This window comes from Apis florea, unplaced genomic scaffold (genome assembly GCF_048593485.1).
Source record: "Apis florea isolate Af1SG1 unplaced genomic scaffold, ASM4859348v1 contig_3517_pilon, whole genome shotgun sequence".
NCBI classification, from domain to species: Eukaryota; Metazoa; Arthropoda; class Insecta; order Hymenoptera; family Apidae; genus Apis; species Apis florea.
Genome location: NW_028256778.1, coordinates 1,046,767 through 1,063,507, shown reverse-complemented (window position 1 = coordinate 1,063,507; position 16,741 = coordinate 1,046,767). Strand labels below are relative to the sequence as shown.

General features: G+C 31.2%; 1 protein-coding gene across 18 annotated transcripts in view; it reads right to left on the bottom strand.

Moving 5' to 3' along the window:
- The window catches only part of exd (PBX homeobox extradenticle), a 59,048-nt gene that overhangs the window by 4,199 nt on the left and 38,108 nt on the right, over positions 1-16,741 (bottom strand). For 3 of the 18 annotated variants that reach the window (XM_086913927.1, XM_086913928.1, XM_086913929.1), the window contains exons 5-9: positions 13,424-13,614; positions 13,182-13,317; positions 12,607-12,703; positions 10,664-10,851; positions 5,934-6,464 (exon numbers count right to left, since the gene is read on the bottom strand). In XM_086913927.1, the coding sequence (XP_086770053.1) occupies positions 6,195-6,464; positions 10,664-10,851; positions 12,607-12,703; positions 13,182-13,317; positions 13,424-13,614 (882 nt within the window). In that variant the 3' untranslated portion in view covers positions 5,934-6,194. Of the gene's footprint in view, positions 1-859; positions 1,234-2,488; positions 4,880-5,933; positions 6,465-9,800; positions 9,911-10,087; positions 10,318-10,663; positions 10,852-12,606; positions 12,704-13,181; positions 13,318-13,423; positions 13,615-16,741 lie in introns of those variants that run through there. The other 15 variants (XR_015294007.1, XR_015294008.1, XR_015294009.1 and 12 more) reach the window with 15 other exon arrangements.

Here is a 16,741-nt window from a genome sequence, read left to right as displayed (position 1 = left end):
TAATTAATGTAACGTAATTGATGATACGACTTGTATACATATATATATATATATATATATATATTTATAATATATATAATATATAATATTTATATATTATGATATATTTAAGTCACAATAGGCCATCCCATGCGCAAGTCTGCTTCGAAAAATCTATTCTCCATAGATTTTTGTTTTATTTCAACGAGTTTTAATATCAGTTAAATTGTCCACTAAATTTTTATTGCTTTCGAGATAGATATCAAACGTGGTCGGATATATTTTTACAATGCGAAAAGAACTATTTCTCGATTTAATTTAATTTTAATCCTATTCTAGCTTATGCTAAACGTTACGCTAATTATATATACGTTATAAATTTGATTAATTTGAAAAACTGAAAAACTTATAGGATGACCTATATAATAAAGACAATCGCGTCTATTTTGCTTGACAAACACGGGGATAAAAGAAAATGAATTCATTCGTTCATTTCGTTCACCATTCATGTTACAAAGAGGACACGAAAATTCGAACCAAGGAGGACAGTTTATCGAAACAATTACGATTACGATATAAACTGACCCGCAATAAAACTTACGTGTATCGCCGCATCGTTCTGTGCGCTTGACCCTCTCTCTTGACGCAAAAAGGAGAAAAATGTTTCAAAACCGGAAACTAATGTTATCATTAATCGTAGGAACACCAACGAACATTATTTCCATATGTGTGTGGCTCGGAGGTGCGCGTATATCGCATGTGTGTATACGTATGTGGGTGTATGTGGCCGTATGCACAACGAGAGCATGTGCGTGTCGGTATAGTGGGTGACGACGTAGTAGTTCCTTGGTTGTCCGTTGTAGCAGTACGTCTGTTTCTCTTTTCTTTCTTTTTTTTTTTTTTCTTTTTCTTTTTCCATTTCTCTGACATACACTCTGCTCTGTGTTTTTCCTCTTTCTTTTTTTCCCCCTCGTTTTTGTTGTTGCGTTTTTCCTTTTTTCTCTTTTCCTCTCTCTCTCTCTCTCTCTCTCTTTTAGAGTACGTATATATATATATATATATCTCGTTTTATTAGTCTCGTTACCATACTATATAGCTCGCTCATTTCCAAAAGTAATTTTAGACGCGCGGTCGTTTTTCATTCTCTCGGTCAGAATCAGAGTCCGCTGAATCGTGGAGCGGCGGAAATTCCGGAACCGCCTCGCGTTGCTGCATCCATCCCGCCGCGCCTGGCCCCCCAGCCAATGCCTTGCCCTGCGTCATTTTTTTTTTCGATTTTTTTTTTCAATTGATTTTTAGCCCTCTGTCTTTATCCCCTGCAGGTGGCGACAAAATTGCGTGTCATTGGTCACTAAGCCTCGCCTTCGTTTCACAACTTTACGCATTCTTTTGTCAACAAAGACAGACGTCTCTCGAATTATAACCGCGAGAATATATATATATATGTATATTAAGTTAATGAGTTAACGTACGAAAGCGCGAGCTATTTGAATTGGCTGCTCGTATCAGGATTTCTACATATTGTTTTGTTTGTAAGAATTTTTTTTTCTTATTCGGTTTTTCTTTTCTTTTTTTTTTTTTTTTTCTTGTTGTTCGAAAAATGCAAACTCGACTCGACTTCGACTCCCGTTACGAGCACGAAAGGATTTGTCTGCTACATGACACACGAAAAGATTCTAATGATCGAGATATGATTGCGAAAACAAAGGAAACAAACAGCAAAACTATGAAAATCCTTTCATTCTAATTATTAATTTTGCCAATGCAACAAACCGGCGCCTATTCTACTTTCTACGCGAGAAATTTAGAATTTTGCAATTTAGAAACTAAATAATATATGAAATGTCTGGCATCCGTTCTCTTTCACGCTCTTTCTCTCCCACTTTCTTTCGCCTCGTATCTTATTCACCCAGAAAACCCCAGCCAATCCGTCCCGCAACAAAACAAGAAGAAAAAAAAAAAAAAAAAAAAAAAAGTAAAACAATGATGATTAAAAAAAAAAAAGAAAAAAAAAAAATTAAAAAGTAGAAGTAATGGTAAACGCACACACGTACTACTGTGTAAGACCAATATAAAACGTATATATAGATTGTAATTCTACATGCAGCCATGCATGCCACGATAATAATGTCTTTTGTGTGACTATCCATCCATAAGGAGTTCTCTGATTTCCTTAATTCGTTACATATCAATATGTCTCAGTATGTATAATATGAAAACGCTATACGTATGTGTGTGTGTGTGTGTATGTGTGTATTGCAGTGCGTTGCTAAACTTTGTCAAAGATATTCTAACAATAAGATTAAGTATCGAAAGCCATATGACCGCGTGGTGCGTTTTTTTTTTTTTTTTTTTTTTTTTTTTTTTTTTTTGAGGGTGTATCTGCACAGCACAGATAGATTGTAAGTAGCACGTGAGTGAAGTAGAACTGGGAAAAATTTGAAATAAATTAAAAAAAATGCTTAGAAAATTGAAATGTATTTCTAATATTTCTAAGCAAATACTATTTAGATACTACACTTCATTTTTATATAGATAAAATACTACTTATTATTTACATTTGAATTCGATACAAACAAAAGAATTTCTTATTTTTCATTTGATCTTTAAAAAATAGATTATATTTTGTCAAGTTTTTGATATGTTATTCTATACATTATATTATACATATATATTAATAGTACGATTTCAATATATTAAACTATGATATATTCGTATCAAAGTTATAAAATATATTTCTTATATCGAGATAATTCATCTTTTCAAAATAGTATTTGTATTGAATTGATATGAAAATATATATTTGAGATATTATTGTTACTTTTAATTATTACTTTTAATACGACATTTTATTTCCTTATAATCCTGTTTTTCCCAGCTCTGTTCGCTTGCCTGATCGCGTGCCATTATGCGCAACAAAGAGGCGTGACTGACAATGAATTGCTACTATTGTAATCGAGAAAATGATCGGATCGAACGATCTCGTAATCCCTCGACAACTAAAATCACAATAAGCCGCCTAGTTTCCAAGATTTCACAGATTCATTAATCCTTTCGGAACCATCGTTATCGATTAAACACAGTCCATAAGCGAAATAAAAAAAAAAAAAGAAGAAAAAAAAAAGAAATAAAAGCTTCCAGTTATTCAACCGACTCCGAATGCTCGACCGTGTTCCATCAAACACGTAGTTGGATTAATTTGCTACTTGCTGCCATCAATTTTTGTAATTTATCTATAAAACGAGCTACCTCGTGTTCTTTTCCTCGCTCAAGGAAGGCATAAAGTGTTTATAAAAATTTTATTGCACATTTGGCAAAGTCTAATTCTAGAGCTCGAAGACGAGAACATCGCGTTGAAAATATCTCGAATAAGAAGTACTATAAAAATTCGATATTTCAAAAACTTTAGTTTGGGACATTGAAAATTGTATTTTTCATATTTTCTTTTTTTTTTTTTATATAAATTTTGACGCGTATAATCAGAATATTATGGTATTAATTGTCGAAATTCGATTTGAAATTATGTGTATGCGATGTTTCGCGAGTTGGATACCATGCTGGTTATTCAGCCAATTCGAATGAACGATAGAAAGCACTAGCACGCGTTAAATTAAAATTAAGTTAAAGAATAAAATTTTAAAATTCTTTCGATTAAAGAATTCAAATTGCATCGTTTAAAACTTTAATCTCAAACTGAATGATAGCATCTTATAGCGAACGTGAATTAGTATTTAATTCTCGAATGTATTATTAAATAGAAAAAGAAAGATAATAATATTACAACGATAAAGTATTTTTCTCTGTAATATTAATTGTATCACATTCTATATTAAAGAATAATTCGGCGCACGCTCGTGCTTTCTACCTTCCAACATGGCAAACATTCTGAGACTGCAGAACTTCGCATGCAAATAATATTTGAATCAATGAATTCCAACAAAGAAAACTATATCATTTTCGGATTTTGCGCGTCGAAATATATAAAAACACTAAAAAAAAAAAAAAAAAATCTAAAAATCACAATATCCCCAAACTAAGGCTCAATAAAAAAAAAAAAAGAACATTTTCTTTTCCAGATGATCCATTATTAATTAAACAGTTCCCGGCTTCGAGTAAGACACAACAAAAGATAAGCACGACACGATACGTGAGAAAGGCTCGAAATCAAGCGCCAGAAATATCGACGAAAAAAAAAAAAAAGAAATACGTATATAAATGTATATTATAATATATATAATATTTACGAGTATATTGCACTATCGACGAGTTGACGACACGATTCTACGCGAATCTCATTTTTTTTTTTTTTTCGTAAGCTTATCATTCCTCGATTCCGCTCAAGAGAAAAAAAGACCTGTGCTTGTTGCAACGAAGGATGATATCCTGAACGGCTCGTCGATTTTTAATCTCGAACACATCGTTCGTTAATTCTCTCTCAAACACACACTTCACGCATTCTTCCACTCTCGCTCCTCTTCTCTTTCTCTCTCTCTCTCTCTCTCTCTCTCTCTAAAACGCAAACGGATTCGCGTAAAGCCAGCACGTCGAGCTGATCGAAGACGAATCTACGATTGCGATTGGTTTTTTCGTCGGCATGGCGCGTCACTGTGAACACACAACAAAAAGCACAAAAGGCTGAGATCAGTTGGACACGCGCACCAACCGTGTTTATGCGCGCGTGTATGTATGCATGTATGTATGTATATATGGCTTTTTTTGCCTTTCATTTGCCAGGTGATCTCGTGATATTTTCCAATCCTTTTCCCTCTCGCGCTCTCCTCTCTCTTCCTTCTCTTACTTACTCTCCTCTCTCAATTTTCTTTTTCTCACTCTCTAATTGCGTGAAGTCTGATTCGATGTCTCTCTCACTCTCTGTCGCCTTCTATGAATTTCGTTTCATCTGCACCAAGAGAAAAAGAAAGAAAAAAAGATCTAAGTGAATTTGATGGGCGGAACTTTGACTTGGATTGTATTCGAAGGGCAAACAGCCGGCCACCCTGGCGGAAACCGTCGAACCGTACATCTTGCGCAAGAAGAAATTATCCGATAGAGGAAGAAAATCATAATTCGAAGAATAGAGTTAAATAGGATATTCGAAATGAGGTCTCATTTTGATCACGAATCGCGCCAAGATGGACGGTCCGCCGACGAAATTCGTGCGTCAGCCGGATCGTTAGGTGATGGAGAGTAGAAGAGACCAAGGAACAGACGACCGAATGTATGTATTTGAATATGGTAGTATTATAAGTGCCAGAACTGTGCGAACTGTGCTTGTAACAATGCGCTCGAAAGCGCGCGGCCGTCAGTGCTTTATTTTTTTTTTTTTTTTTTTTTTTTTGCGAATCGATCCTCTTTTCCAGGTCGCTTTGCACTTCTCTCGAAATACGATCTCGTGGCATATCGCGGCTCAATGAAATTTTACTCTTTCCTGTTTCGCTCAAACACCGTTTCAGATGTACCGTAAAATATTCAATTGCGTGATTGACGAGTCGAATCGCGTAAGTTTCATAAGTCATTGGACACTTAATGGGTTTTTTTTTTTTTTTTTTTAATAGTTCTTTTTTCTCTCGTACAATTGTAAATTATTATAGTTTTATAGAAATTTAAGAGAACGAATATGCGTATAATTTTCTTCAAATTAAAGAAATTGATTTCGATTTGTCCCGTGTTTGATTAAAATTATGAAAGTGAGCTATCTATTAGTTTAATATTTTTATAATTTTACAATTTTATACAACATTATGAATTTCTTTACGTTATAATTGGTTAATTAGCAATATAATGGATTATAATCGCAATGTTCATTTCGTATATTGAAATATTATGTGTCCAGTGACTCGTAGACAAGAGTGTATCTATAAAACTTTTAGAATAATATAAAGACGTAAGTGGATATTAATAGAGTCCTCTTTAGATTTCTAAAATTTTAAATAGGCAAAATAATTAAAATCATGTAAGAAGAAACAATAACAAATGTTTTTATTAAATATTTGAACTAAGATTAATTATTATAGTTAAATATTAAATTTAAAAAATTTTATTATTAAAAATAATAATAAATTTTATTATTAAAAATTGCAAAAAATCAAAACTTTTGTAAATCGAAAATTTTAAATGCAGAAATAATACTTAGATAACATAGAAAATTTCATAATTTCATATTTATATTCTGAAATATTCAATCATTGAGGACCCAAATTACACCACTTGAAGTCTTAAGGATTAGAAAAAAAATCGTGAAAAGAATCGTAAATCGGTATCCACTGAAACGATTTGTGATAAAATTTAAAATTGTATAATTTGTAAATTGAAATTACGCAAATTGATATTGAAAAATATATCGAAAGGCCAAAATAAAGTTTACATGTTTTATTTGTATCGAACTCTTCCTCCACAAATGTGTATCCGCTCTTATTAGTAGATTTCTCCTCGTCAAGCGTATCAAAAGCAGGTGCGATATTCTCATAATCGGTATTATTCACAAACTAAAAATAAAAAAAAATAAAAAAAAAAAAGAAAAAGAGAAAAAAAAGTATCAAGCTCGTGACATTATTCCTTTTACTTTTTTTGACGTTGGACGATTTAAAAATTGTGCGAGCACACGTTGAACACACCGCACCCCAATTTCTTGTTGCAACAAACACAGTTCTTTGATTTTTATTTTGTTAGATTCGGGATAACCAACCAACAGATTAAAGAACGAGGTTATTAACACAAAAAAAAAAAAAAAAAAAAAAGAACAAATGAAACCACAGAGAGTAATAAAATAAAGGTCGACCAAATGTTAGATAGACCGGGGGGAGAAAAAAAAAAAAAAAAGTCTTGGTGCTTATATAATTGCAAATATGCAAGCAATTGCCTTTTTGTTATGTATGCGATTATGGAAACGTTAGTGCCAGTTACAGCAACAAGGCCGGTTTTATCATTGCTACGAGATTATTAGAGTTGGCTCGAAACATGATTTTTAGATCGGCGATCCATCGAATCTTTAAAACGAGACCTCGAAACTTTCAAAAGTCTCGAAACTCTCGAAAATAAATACACGTATCTTTTAAGATTCTTTCTCGAATTAAAATTTTGAAATTCCGATAACGGTCATCGATCATTTGGTTCGTGAAATATTAAATTTCTATGCTCTCATCCTTTCCACGTATCTTACATTAAAACAAGTCTAAAGATAAGCACAATCATCTAAACACAAACTTCGTTACACGTACACAATAATAATGGATTTCGAGAGTTTCGAATCATAGAGACGACAAACTGAAATAACATTCTAAAATTGTACTCCATCCCTCCACGAGATATATTCCCAATCCACGATGAAATTCAACACGTATTTCCTCTACTAGCTTAATCTGGTCGAATAACGACGATAATATCACAGTTACGTAACATTATTAACATCACAATATTACAAAAAATAGAAAATGTTCTGATCTGGATGTTCCTCATCGATGAAGGACCCGCGTTCGACTCGATAAAATTCTTCTGGACGTTGGTAACGAGAAAAAGGTGAAGAATAGGCGAACATTCAGGCATAGCGGAGAACGAGACGAGAAGCGGAGGTGATTTGAAAACGCGGTAGCTAGGAGGGAGTATGCATTTTAGTCGCTTCATTTCGAGCTGGTTCCCGCCCCTCGGGATCTGGAAACCGTGGCCGAACCGGATGAACCGCGAAATTAATTTTCTTTCAAACTTCCTCCGCTCTTCCAAGTTGATACGAATTTCTGGAAACGCAACGGCAACGAGAAAAATGCGAACGAGATCGAGCAATAATGACTCTGGATGCGAATTAACTCGAAGAGATATTAATATTAATCATTATTCTTCCTTTCCTTGGTCTTTTGATTGTTTCTTCGAAATTAATATACTGGATATATTGGGAGAATAGAATTTTTCACTCTTTCAATAGATTCAGAAGCAGAGTTGAGCTATATATAGAAGCTACATATCATTCATTAGAAATACTTGAAAGTATTTGCATCCTGAATTTTTAAATATTTTCAAAAAATAAAGTATCTTTTTATATAAATATATTTATAATTGTTTAAATCAAAATTTATAAAAAGAAAGTATGAATATACTTTCTGTATCTGTTCACAATTTCAAAAAGTAATTATTTCAAGTTTTAAGTTTTGAATTCCTTGTAATTTTAGATATTACACCGTAAAAAAGGATTAATTAATAGAAAATCGAAACAATCCACGATATAATTACACACGTATAGATTTTTACATATATATAATGATTTAATTAATAAACGTCTACATTCAACAAGTATCGAATAGAGATTTAATTTTAACTCGATACTGTAACGTTATTTTAATCAGATATTTAAACGTTTCTTGGTGCATCGGAATGCATTTTGAAATGAACGAAAGATGGCACGGCGCAACATTTGTAACGAAATAGTATATATCGACAAACGGATGGTGTATCGACAAGAAGGATATTTAATCCAACAATTGGGAATATCTACAAATTTCCAAGCGAGCCGAGCAACAGCCCTCGCATGTTTGCACATATGTACACGAATTTAATTCAACGTCACTCTTTATCACGTGACACCGTCGAAATTGCATGTCAGAAAGATTTACTGGATTCGAAGAACCGGACACACTATACGATACGTTTTATTTCTTTGTTTTGGAATGTTGTGCTACACGAGGGGAGAATATAAGGACAGAAATTGGAAACACGTGGCAACAATTTTAAACATTGATACCATGATTTTCGTACGCCATTTTATTGTTTCACGGACATAACTCTTAACACGCTATTATCGTTTAAGGAGAAATTCGACAAACCACGCATTAATTATAATACTTTTGCATTAAAGAAATAAAAATAAAAAAAAAATAAGAATAAAAATACAATGAATAAGTGCAAAAAAAATTATATAACAGTAAAAAATACAAAATCTAAATCTAATTGTATAATAAACGTAGCTCGTACTGAACACATGGCAAAAGGAAACCTTCCATTTTTACACATTTCATTTTTTTCACAAGAATAACGCGATCGTATATGTCATCTGTTGTTGGATAGGAAATTCTCATATACGCCGCATTAAAATTTATTAAAAAAAAAAAATAAAAAAAAAAAAATAAAAAAAATAAAATAAAAAATGAAAGGTTTCATGATAAAATTATTTTTTTCATTTTATATGACACAAATATATGATGAACAAACGTGTTAAAAAAAGTCGTCAGAATGTATTCAGAATGAAAAAGAAAAAAAGTAAAATGATGATTGAAAACGACGAGGAAAATCGTGGTATTTTCGTTTCTTTATCAAATACACAGAAATTGGATCTCGGAAGATGTTCCGTTGCGTTTCATCAGTCGAATAGAGGCAGCTCGTTAGAAACAGGACCTACCGAGTCTATTAATATGTGAGGGAAGCAACCCTATCTAAAAAGTGACTTAGCAACTCCAATGCATACTAAGCAACCTTTATGTTACTAGCTGCTGCTAGCTTCGTGTGCACTCCCTGACACACCTCCTCTTCTAACTTTCAGTTCCTACCACCACTATCGGCTCCTTCCTAACCCATCTTTATGGGCTAGCAACAGCACATCCAACCCAGTTCTATATATACATATATATTCCAACACACACGTAATGTACTCGCACCTACACATATAGTTCTTTGGAAGCTATCGAAACACATTCATGCGTGCTTGACTCCACACAAAGTACTCGATCGATAATAGAAATTGGCAACTTGTAATTAGAGAATATCTTGTGTCAGTAAATACAGAAAAAGTCAAAAGTGAATATAAAACTTACAAAAATAATAATTGTTTCATACTGATGTTAGATCTTTAAATGTCTGTATTTTTCTTTCTTATTCACATATATACAATTGGTCCTCAAGTATCCTCAACTTCCTTAAAGATGATTTTTCATTATACATATATTTTCTCCTGAAATAAGTTAGAATCATAGAATGAAAATATATATATGTCATAAATTAAATTGCCTATTTTTTTTTCATAGATGTACAATTTTCCATAAAATGTACATTTAAAATGGCTGGTTATTTATGTGATTAACTATTTTTCAATCAATTTTTAATAATTTTATAACACAATTGCAAGATATAATAAATAAATTCTTTACTTTATTACATAGATACAATGTATACTCACTTTTGACTTTCACTAGATATTCAATATCTTCGTATTTTAATGTTTTCAATTTATTAAATTGAATTACCCTGCGTATGAGCTTGAGCACAGATATCGTTTCAACATATACACAGATTCACTGGATTCCACCTCGTCCTTCTTTCATCTTTCCATTTTCCTCCACATTCAAACATTCTTTCTCGCTATATGTGTGAATATGCGGTGAGATGGCACATGCATTTATAGAAAACACAATGCAATGGCTTGAAAATGGATGGAAATCAAGAGCAGAGTTCTAATTTATCGACTGTCAAACATGATCAATCGTCATCCATATCGCACAAAAATGAAAATGAACAAATCTTGCTGTCTCTTTCCATTCATTCGAAGCCACTGAGAAAAATTCTTCAAAATCAGAATTTAAGCATTATTGGGATTGAATTTAGCACATGCTAAAGAATGCAGGGCACTGAAGAAAGCGAGGCAATGATCACTGACTACAGGGGAGAAAATCTAATTTTAATGAGAAGAAAAGTGATGACGGTTTACCTGGTGCATAGGATCGTAGCCCATCGAGCCGTCGTTGTACGGTTGCGAGCCATAATCGCTACCGTTTATGCCCATCCCGTATCCGGCCATGTCTTGCGGGCCACCAGGTGGCGCCGGCGACATCATCGGCGTCGGGGTGCCTTGGCTGGCACCACCCATACTGTACGGCGACGCTCCTGCAAAAGCTGCTGTAGAAACAATCGCGGTGCATACAAAATTCGAGGGTGCGTCTTTTTAAGTTCTTCCGCTTCACCGATACATTTCGTTTATCGCAAAAAATATAAGTGAACTCGTTTTTAATTTTTATCGTTGTGTAATCGGTGGCGTTGTTGATTCTGATTTTTGGTTCGATCTCATTTTTTAACCTTTTTGAGATTAATAGGATGATATATTAAAAGAAAATTGTGAAATTGTTACAATTTTTTTAGTAGTTAATTGATATATACGAATATTGAAACATAGAGATTATATATTGGAGTGGAATGAAATAAAAATTATTCCTGACTTTTAATAGTAAAAAAAAAAAAAATATGCAATATTATTAAATTAATTAGTTAGAAATTTACTTCTCTATGTTTGATTTGAAAAATTTGTTACAAGTTATATAAATTCATTATTGAAAAGTGTTATATAATTTTTTCATTTCAACATATTATTCATTCCATTTCAAAAACTAATTACAATATTGTATTCATGATAAAAAAGAAAAATTCTTCCAGAAAGAGTTAATAATGGAGTATCAAAATTTTAACTTCGAAATTTTTAATTACAGACGCCACTGATCAATCAAATCGACAAATATATCATTGGATCATCTTCAATAGACCGTAGAAAATGAACGAATTATCGGTTGAAAGCGAATTTTTAATCAACTTTCGTTATTCAAAGTACACGAAACGATATCTAGTTTTAAATATCACCGTGGAAATTAGCTTAATTACGTACCAGCATAATAAGAGCAATTTTTATTTTGAAACGTGAAAACATTTTTTGCCATTCGAAATAAAATATCGAGGAATCCGCCAATGTTGGCATCACTATCGTTGGAATTCCGTTTCCTTAATTACGAGAAGACTGCGTTTACCGGAAAGAGCATTGCTGAGGAAAGACAAACGTAGGAAGGGTGTCGAAAGAAACGCGAGAATCTCATCGCCCTCCCCATGTATCCTCATCCTCGTCTTCTCATTTTTCGCTCCCTCTTTCTCAGTATAATTAGTAAGTTAAAAATATCTCGCCTTGCCCTCTAAAATAAAGAGACGTCGCTGTAGTTAAGAAAAGTACGCGTAATTGTAAGTTGTGCGAATGCGAAGAATTTTCAGGGAATATATTCATAGAATTTTTCTTTTACTTTTCTTAAGAATGCAAAAATCTAAACAGAAACGACTTAAAATGACGATATTGAAAAAAATCTGTCTATTATTATGGTTAAAGGAGATATGTTAAAATGGATAAAATATGTTAATTGCAAAAAGTTAAATGAATTTTTTTTTTTTTTGTATACTAGAAAGAAAAGATTGAGAATTGCGGACGATAATTTTGTTTACTCTTGAAAGATTTATAAGTCAGGTGCAATAATAATGGCATAGCCAGAACTGAACAATGAGTAGTAATTCAGTCGTGTAATGATTTATGATAATGAAGAACCATTATACCACGTGATTTGTTTTTCCTTCTAAGTTCGATGTTGGAATGATCGTGATGAAGTCAAAAAAATTAACGAGTTCATTAAATATATAATCTATTGTGCGTCAATCTATTGACTGATTACGTGACATTTCCTCAGCAATGCTCCATGAATGGTAAAAAGAATAATCGAATAATTGAATTTTTTGATAGATAAAATTACAATATTCGTGAATTTTTGATTGATATTCTTCAATCAAGTTATCGAAACGAACTCTTCAAGGAACACCCGTCGCTCATTTGCGAAGGACGGAACTTACCAGCTGCCTTTTTGGCTGCGTACAAGTTCGCCTCCTCCTGTGCTTTACCTATGTTTTTCTTGTAGCGTATCCTCTTGTTGCCGAACCAATTAGAAACCTGCAATCAAAATAAACGGTGCATCATTAAGAAATTTTTAAAAAGATTTAATATTGAAAATAATATTATCAGAATTATCAATACTTATCAATATTAAAAATCATTAATTATTAATCATTAAATATATTTTATGTTCAGATCTTTTAAAAATAGAAAGCATGATATTGCAAAATGTTTAAAACAAAAATCTTAAAAATTTTATTCTACATGGCCATTTAAAATGAAATTCATTCAATAATTTTTTCTTATTAATTTCACAATTAATATTGTTTAATGATACATTGAATATGTATAAAAATATAAAAAATGGAATTCATTCTCAAATTCTAAAGTATGAAATTAATCATATAAAAAAAGAAATAAAATGATTTTAATCAGAATTTTAATGTTAATAATAATCAAAAATGTAACCCAACAAATATCTTGAAATAATAATTCAAATTATTATAAAAAAAAATGATATTTTCTTGTACTTTACCTGACTCACGGTGATTCCACATTTTCGTGCGAGTTCTTCTTTAGCTTCTTCACTTGGATATGGATTACTCAGGTGTGAATAGAAATACTCGTTGAGGATTTCAGAGGCTTGTTTGCTAAAGTTTCGTCTTTTACGCCTGTGATAAAAAGCAATTTATTTCCTCTTTGCACCAATTACTTTTCATACGTCAAAATTAAAAAAATAAATTATTATTTATTAATTTTTACACGATGAATACTTGCCTTGCATCGAGGAATCGACTCCTCAAAATCATCACAGCCTCACAGGTAGACTGTTTCAGTTGCATTTGAATGCTGGAGAACTTCTTATGAATAATCTGAACCATCCTCTCAATCTCTTTTGGCGTGATTGGCCTGGTGCGACTTTGTTCCCTCAATAAATTCATTACATGAGTTGTGAACTCGTTACACGCCTGAAAAAAAATTCAAATTTATTTTGTTGCTATTTTCCTTTTACTTCAAGATCTTTTTCTTTAATCTTTACAATTTTGTGTAAAGAATTAAAAGAAATGTTTATTGAATGTTAATTTTAACTACTTATTGTTTGATGATAGTTTTTTTAATTTTCCTTATTTACTCTACGATTCTTCAGTATTTCAAAATCACAGGCAAGAATCGTTAACAAGCACTCAATTAAAAAAAGAATAAGAAATTACATCGTCAAAAAAAAGTTTTCTTCAGATATCCTAGAAGAAAAGCGGAGAAAAAAGAATTCGTTCGAAGAAACAAAATGAAGCAGAAAACGAAAGAAGAAGAAAAAAGAAAAGAAAGAAGAAAAAGAAAGAAGAGAAACCTACGACGATCGAGGATAAAAAAGCGAGAAGAAAGACGCGTACGTATAATGCATTATTCCTGGTGGCTGCTCGGTTTAAGGGAAAAAGGACTTTGCTCGATATCAGTATTCGAGACGAGCACGCTACCTTCGGATAGGGAGCGAGGGAAAGGACACGAGGAGGAAAGGGAGAATGGAAAGTGGTAGAAAGACGTAGAACAAGGGTAGAAGAGTGTGGAGGAGGGTGGATTTTCCTGAGGGAAGGCGGTAGAAGAAAGAGGTTGGGGAGAGAAGTCGGACAGGGTGGCTCGCAATTTCGAAATGGATTCCACTCTGCCGCCATACCCCGGCGCTTTCCTCGTCTTTCTTCCATCTACCTCGTTTCTCTTCGTTCTCCTTCTTTCCTTTTCGCTCTCCTCTCTTTCTCTCTTTTATCTTTGCACGAGGCGTACCACCGACTTGGTGGGGTGGATCAGCTTCATTCCTGGCTTGCTGTTCGCGTAGGACGAGGGGCTTGGGACGATCTCGAGTAGGTGGATTGGATGGAAAACCCGCAGAGAATTATGCCCTTCCTTGCGAACTTTTCTCCAATTTTTAAATTATCGTCCAAACAAAAATATACGATTTTTTGTTTTTGTTTTTTTTTTAATATTCGTAGTGAGAATCCTTTGGGTGATGGATGCTGTACTGTCTCCCAAGTATCGAATGAAAATCGATCATACAGTAAATACGGATTTTGGAATCCATTGTTCGATATGAGACACGACTTAAAAAATAATAAATAATAAATTGTTATTAAAAATATCATTTTTTTTATAAAAAAATTTTTATATAAAATAAATATATAATTTTTTATCGATAATCTATTTAAGTTTTCCAATTATATATATGGAATAATGTAAAAACAGATAAAAATACAAATAAATTTAAAAGATTTCAAAAAGTTAGATATTTATCAATTTTTAAAGTTTCAGAAAATATATATAGAGATCCTTTTGTTTCACATGTATGTAAAACATGTATTACACATTCAGCAAATAAAATCGAAATTCAATTCGTTAATTTTACCATATGGATATTTGTACTAAAAATTTGTTAATTTTATCATATGGATACTTGTGCTTAAATATGATATAAACATTGGTATTATAATTACATAAGTAATTTTATAGGTTATACTGCATTTACATTGATATAACGACTTATAGAATACTTACATCATAAACGATAGAAATGAAACAAAAGTGAAACGTCTACAACAAAAGCAACTTGTTCAATTTCAGTAATAAATTTACTATAATATTTATTTAAATCACAATTCTTCTGCAATATAATTAAAGATAACATTTGCAATATTTGTGTAATAATATACGATGTCAAAAAATATCTTAATATATTAAAGAAAAATTGAAGATCGTTGAATATATAACAGAACGAGAATGAATGAGACCGTACATGATTATAAGAAATGTATGATGAGTAAGATATAGGTAAAAATAAATTACTGTCATGGAAGACGAAAAATACGTGTGAAATTAGAAAAATATTGAATGATATTAGAATACATTATATTAAAATACAATTATTAGTATTATTATTAGTATTAAAATAATATTAGTATTAAGTGCAATAAATAGATTAAAATAAATATATAATTCATTCAATTCAATATTTCCTTGCTATTGTAAAAAACAAAAAAAAAAAGGAAAATTGATAAGAGTTGTTTCTTCATATTCGTTAGAAAAAGAAAAATTGAAGATCGTTAAATATATAAAACAGAACGAAAATGAATCAAACAGTACACGATTATAGAAATAATTAAAATATAGGTGAAAAAGTGAGTGTTATGAAAAACGATCAAAAAGTGCGTGTGAAAGAGTTAGAAAGACAATTGAATAAAATATTAATATATTAAAATAAAATTATTAGTATTAAAATATGATGACATGAAATGTGTTAAGTGCAATAAAATAAATATAAATTAAAATAAATATATAGTTTATTTAATTCAAATTTTTCCTACTAAAAAAAGATAAAAAATTGATACGACTTGTTTCTTTATGTACGTTATAAATTCTTAAGAAAAATTAAAGTTTGTTAAATATATAAGACAGAACGAGAATGTATGAAATTGTACATAATATATGATTATGGAAGAAACTTATAATGAGTAAGATATAGGTAAAAAAAGTGACTGTCATGGAAAACTATCAAGAAATGCATGTAAAATTAGAAATCGATAATAGAATAGAATATTATTTTATTAAAATAAAATTATTATTAGTACTAAAATAAAATTAATGTTAAGTACAATAAATAAATATAAATTAAAATAAATATATAGTTCATTTAATTCAAATATTTCCTATTGTAAAAAATAACGAAAATTGACAAGACTTATTTCTCATGTTATAAAATACGTTATAAAATTAGAAAACGTTAAAAAAAATTAAAGACCGTTAAATATGTAACACACAAGAATGAATAAGATCGTATATGATTATAGGAAAAAGTATAATAAATAATAATAAATAATGTATAATAAATAAGATATAGATAGAAAAGTGAGTAAGTGAAAGATAATCGAAAAGTGCATGTGAAATTAAAAACACGATAATAGAATAAAATGTTATTATTTTAAAATAAAATTAATATTAATATTAAAGTAATATTAATATAATGTGCAATAAATACAATAATAGTACAATAAGTAATATTAGATTAAAATAAATATATAGTTTATTTAATTCAAATATTTTCTTACTATT